Source organism: Aptenodytes forsteri, unplaced genomic scaffold, assembly GCF_000699145.1.
Source record: "Aptenodytes forsteri isolate BGI_AS27 unplaced genomic scaffold, ASM69914v1 Scaffold11, whole genome shotgun sequence".
Taxonomy (NCBI): domain Eukaryota; kingdom Metazoa; phylum Chordata; class Aves; order Sphenisciformes; family Spheniscidae; genus Aptenodytes; species Aptenodytes forsteri.
The window spans coordinates 2,217,755-2,223,797 of NW_008794155.1; the positions used below are offsets into that span (position 1 = coordinate 2,217,755).

General features: G+C 35.8%; 1 protein-coding gene across 1 annotated transcript in view; it reads left to right on the forward strand.

Moving 5' to 3' along the window:
• LRP1B (LDL receptor related protein 1B) overlaps positions 1 to 5,831 on the forward strand; it is a 676,318-nt gene extending 670,487 nt beyond the window's left edge. Inside the window, exons 92-94 of the mRNA XM_019472156.1 lie at positions 1,802 to 1,946; positions 2,970 to 3,068; positions 5,691 to 5,831. Of these exons, the coding sequence (XP_019327701.1) occupies positions 1,802 to 1,946; positions 2,970 to 3,068; positions 5,691 to 5,831 (385 nt within the window). The remainder of the gene's footprint in view (positions 1 to 1,801; positions 1,947 to 2,969; positions 3,069 to 5,690) is intronic.
• The last annotated feature ends 212 nt before the right edge of the window (positions 5,832 to 6,043 follow it).

Sequence of the window (6,043 nt, forward strand, 5' to 3'; positions counted from 1 at the left end):
ATCCTCCTTCCAGCCCTTCTTGTAGATGGGCATCACATTCGCAAGCCTCCAGTCATCCGGGACCTCCCCCATTAACCAGGACTGCTGATAAATGATGGAGAGTGGCCTGGCGAGCACCTCCGCCAGCTCCCTCAGCACTCTCGGGTGGATCCCATCTGGCCCCTTAGACTTGTGAGCATCCAGGTGGCGTAGCAGGTCATTAGTAATAAGGACATGGCCAACTAGGGAAGACCTGGAGTGGGAATCAGACAGGAAACCATTTACTTCAGGCCTATAGTTGGCCTCCTGGTTGGTCTTGAGCAGCTGTCTTCCTTTCTCCTGGGGCTTGTTACCCCACCTCTGAAACCAAGATAATGTCTTCTTTTGTAAAGTCCTTTAGAAATATGTGATGAATCTACTGTTTCTGCAAACGTGACCATTTATGAGACTATTTCAGTCCTCCAGACTAAAAGAATCTTTTAAGATACAATCATCTAGCATCATACATAGCATCTCCCTTGCAAACTCTGGTGCTAACTAGTAAGCATTAATTTTTAAATCCTTTTTGAAAAGCAACATAAATACATTCCCTGACCATACTGTTAGTAACACTGACCCTGCCAGGCTCCATGGATGTCATTACGTGCTGCTGTACCTAAAAACCAAGCTTAGTGATAGCCAAATCCTGAAAACCAGTTGCTGGCCTGTAAATTGTTTAAGTTATTGTGAATAACTTGTTAAATAATAGATCTTCAATAGAGAAATAGAACTAACCTCAATAAAGAACTTTTTTTTCTTAAAATTATATTTGAAAATGTATTTTAGGGGGTTTTTAATCTCTTCAAAGAAGGCTGTCAAGTATTAAACTGGGTATAGATGTTCAACACTTGTACGCTACAGATAAGTGCTTATTTTCGGAAATATTTTTTCTATGCCATTTCTGAAATGTACAGATCCTTTAGTGTATTGGATTTCAGACACTGACTGCATCCTTCTCAACCAAACAAGAGGACTCGACTATTATCATCCTGACTGTGACCTCCCTATTATTCCCTTGTAATTCTAGAGAACATACTGCACTGGGAGAAATTACCCTCTTGAGGTTATTTCAATTGCTCAGATTAAAATCACCTCCTTAGCTAAAAGAAATGAATTCAGCAACTAAAACAATTCAACTCAATCACTTATCTTTACTGATATCCAAGTCAAGGTTAAAAATAAGACTCTATCTTTTACTGAAGTTTGAAAAAATTCAAGTTGAACTTCAGCTTTCCAATAACCACTGGCAGGGAATACAAACTGGAACTATGAGAAGTTCATACATTTTTAATGCATCGTAATGAAACCATTTGCTTGTCCTCAGATTACAACTGACTTTGGGCAACTGGTTTCAAATGGAAGTGAAATGAATGAGCAAGGGAACATGACTCATGTTCGCTCCGTCTTCATTACTGCAGGGAATCTGCAATGAATTTGCAAGGCTTTCCTTGGGAAGTGAGGGAAATCTGGAAATAATAGGAGGAAGTCAGGGTTGTAGAGAACGAGTGAGCACTTTATATGAATTCATACCGCTACAGCCAACTGAGAAAAATGATAAAAAGCTACTTCCAGCTTATGTGAGATCTACACATAGACTCAGATTGCTACTTTGTTTGAAAAATGGAAGGATTTTCTGATTGTCTCTGCAGGAACCACTTTTTCATCCTGTTGGTCTTAATGATTAAAGAGAAATAAAATAAAATTTCTACTATTTTAGGATTAAGCATCCAAGAAATGAGTTGAAAAGTCACTACTTTCTTTTTTGTGTGTTTATGCATTATAGGACAAAAACTATCAGAAGACAACCCATTATAAACGGAGGAATCAATGTAGAAATTGGCAATCCATCATACAACATGTATGAGGTGGGCCATGATCACAGTGAAGGTGGTCTTTTAGCCTCAGATTTTACTGTAAATGCAGAAAAGGTAATTTTTTCTTTTTCTAGTGGCAAACCCATTACTTATTTTATATCTTACAAAGGTTTTGACTTTAAATCTAATTAATAGAAACATAAAACAATGACATTTATCTTTAGTTAATGAATATAAAGGCAAGTTAGAGTTCATTAGAATAAATGTCATATATATATTAACAGATGTTTTGCAGTCTGATGCTTGCTGATGGACGTTTTTCCTAGTGCCTGCATTTTACCAAAATAGAGTTAGAACTAAACTACAAAATGAGTTTTTTGTCATAGATACATCTGCCTTAAGTTGCCAAATCACAACCTATCTTTTTAGTCTAGTCGCAAATACTGAATGGAAATACATCATTGTGCAGTCTACTGTTTGAAGCGTGAAAGAGTGTATGCATACATATTAGACTAATTTATTTCATATATGAAAACTTCCAAAGGCATAAAGAATTCAGTCCTGGCTGGATAGATTAAATGTTTACACAAAGCTAGTAAGTATTATCATTTTCTTGTAAAAGATGCTGTCACTTCTGCAGCACCACTCTTCAGTGATTGAACTCCCTGAGTGATGTGACATGGGATGAACGGGGTAATGCTGCGATATCTTTCCTAGAGCTCCGTAATCAGACATACACCAAAGGGCAGCCATCATTCTGTGGCATTTCTGACAAAGCAATAACCGGATTACCGTTAGCTCTAGGAATGTCATCGCTGAATCACATAGTCAGTGTGCTGAATACAAGCGGTAAGCTGAAAATGGAGTTACTTACTGGAGGAGGAGTAACTGAGCCAATGCTTGTTGTGAAGTCTGGCTCTAATCCTTAATGGAAAATGATTTTAAAATGCTGAATTTTATTCTCTTATTGAATGCAAGAATTTTTCATGCTGAAGAAGACCTGTAAGTAGATTTTTGAAATTGTAGATCACTCTAAAATAATGTTTTTAATCGGTGCACTGTTTCTATAACAGTGTTGATAAGTACACGTGGAGAATGCTCTATTAGCACAGAAACTAAAATTTTCTGTTTATACAGGCCAGATACATAGGGGGAGGGCCCACTGCATTCAAGCTTCCCCACACAGCTCCATCAATCTACCTAAACTCTGACTTGAAAGGACCACTGTCAACAGGGGTGAGAAATGATGATTCAAATCCATTTCATTCCACCACAGCCCCTTTCTAAAGAAAGTTTGTCATCATTTTTTGAATAGAGGCATTTTCTGTTTGTTTTTAATTTTGTTTTTCTTCTTTTAATGGCAAGAAGAATGACGGTAAATAAGACATTTTCTATTTGAAGTAAAGGGTTCCTCTCTGCATACAAAATTTTATCTGTACCCATCATTGTAACATGATCTAAAACTGCAAATGTATCTTTGCAAAGGAATGAAAACCAGTAAGCAATGTGGTGCTTTTCCATAGTATTACATAAGTTTAGCATAGCATTCACAGCCATGTATCTTGATATATTTGCAATTTATATGTAATTACATGCATTTAGTGAAGTTTATCTAACTGAAAGAAGTTCCCAAATAGCTGAAAACAAGTCATTTTATTATAGAGGAATTTGATACACACTAAAATGAACAATTTCCTTTAATATTTGCAATGCATTTTTTGATTGTTCGGCTTTCAATCAATTTTTATCATAAAATAGTTACTTTTAAAACATCAGACTTTGACTACAATTTAGCATGATGTTTGAAAACATTGAAATCTGAAATATTAAAAAGGGAGATCAATATGGCATTCATTTTCATGTGCCTCAGTATATATATCCATCTTTTGTGCCATTTGCGTTCTTGCATGATTGCAGTATGTTGTATTTGGAAGTTTAAAAATTTGTATAGGGTATTGATATTTCTGATGGAGCACAAAACCGTGGATGGTGAAAGCTAGAATATATGCCCATCTCTAACATTAACTCTTGCAGTTATTCAAGTCACTCCAGTTACTTTCTGTACCTCACTGTACTGCATTATGCTATCAGTACCCACTCAAAGAGGTATCATGAGACAGACCCTACTACTATATATAATTTTAATAACTCCATAAGGCACTACATAGATGCCGTGTCTCTGTTCTGTTGTGGTTATCATCCTTAATAATGACTGTCAATGAAATAAAAAGTCCTGTCAATTGAAATAAAACTAAATTTCTCTTTTCCTAAATTTCTGATTATAATCATTACGACAAATGTAAAGACAAGAATAACTGAGAGTTTGCTCTCATAAATTACTACAGCAGTTGATTGCATATTTATGTTCCATTAATATAGAAGAGTAGCTGCTTCCTTCTCTCCTTCTCTCCTTCTCTCCTTCTCTCCTTCTCTCCTTCTCTCCTTCTCTCCTTCTCTCCTTCTCTCCTTCTCTCCTTCTCTCTTTCTTTCTATGTGACGCACCTTTTTCTGCCTCCGTTCCAGGAAAGTGTGAAACACCAGGCAACCACTTTGTCATCTGTAATAAATGGAATAGGCAGCTTTTAACTAACTAAATGAGTGGCTGCCGTAGCTAGCCAGCCTGAGGAATATCTGAATCCTGGGCTCAGAAATGGTAATGATCGACAGGGAAGGGAAGAACTAAGATTCTAGACATCTTTCATTCCTTGTTACCCAGGGCGTACTCAGGATATTTGCAAGCCAAGAAAACCTGCCCACTTCTGTTTTGGGTAATTTAAAGTTTAGCCACATCCTACGTACACCAAACAAATTAATTTACCTATTTTATAGCTTACTGGTGTTCCGCTCAGTATTTGTGTAAGCAAAGCTGTGCTGTTTTGTTAGTTATAAGAAAGAGGAAGATTTTGACCACAAGGTACCCTTTCCAGTAATAACTGGAAAATAATAATAGGTAAAAAGCTGAACATCTAGTTGGATAGCAAAGGTCTTCTAGGAGACAATAAAGACACAAAGTATGAAGGAATTAGTGGAGACGTTTACATGATGATCCTTGGATAGTGCTTTCTCCTTAGCATGAGTGATAGGAGAGTATGTTTTCATCCATGTTATACATCCTTCTGTGCTGTCAGACTCAGGAGATTTCTCATATACTGAAGTGCTTTGCAGAATTAAAAATGGACTTGTCCTATACTGAAGTACCACTCATTTCAACAGATTTTTTCATTACAGTCCAAACTACCAAAATTGTTGAGAAAATACTTCTCAAGCTGTAACTACTATGATATTTTAACAGTTATGCTGGTTTATTATTAAAGTTTAATTTACATTACGAAAGTATTGAATTTTTGGTCAAATTATGTTGTATATTTGGGCCACAGAATTCGAAAACATGGTCAGCTATTGATGGGATGCTGATGTCTTAGAACAGGTAATATACGGAAACTGTTGGTTGCAGTTTTCTACTGTTAAACTTGTCACATGGTCTCACAGTGCACCTTCTCTATAAACTTCTTCATATCTATTCTGAAATCTTGCAGTGTAATAAGGTGGACAAGTCAACTTCAGAGACATTTTTCCAGGTTTTTGTTTTAATTTTTGTCATTGTTTTTATGGTTTTAATATCATAATATGCTGCATGTCATGTCATTGATTATTTTAATAGCATGTCTCATCATGAATTTAATTTTTAACTGAATAATTAACTCATTATCAGGTTTGCAGAAGTCCAGGTATCTATTAAATATGTCCAATTATATTTTATGTGTACTTGTTCTTGCTTTAACAAAACCATTTCCATTTCCATAAATGTTTATTTTGGTTTCATCCGACTGATCTAATATATGCTTCATTTCTCTGCAGCCAACAAATTACGCCAATCCAGTATATGCAAAGTTATACATGGATGGACAAAACTGTCGAAACTCCTTAGCAAGTGTTGATGAAAGAAGAGAACTCCTTCCAAAGAAAATAGATATTGGGATAAGGGAGACTGTGGCATAATCTGCTGTTACCTTTTATACTCTGTATAAATGTATAAAATATAAGGATTACTTTTCTATGTACCAACAGTATTATAATTGTTTTGGCATCAGCATTACCTCTGTTTTTTGTTTGGTTGATTGTTTTCTGGGTTTTTCTTTTGCTGATGACTTTTGACTGACCATTTGTAAGGTATTTTTATGAAAAAGAAACTGCACTACGGTACAATTTAC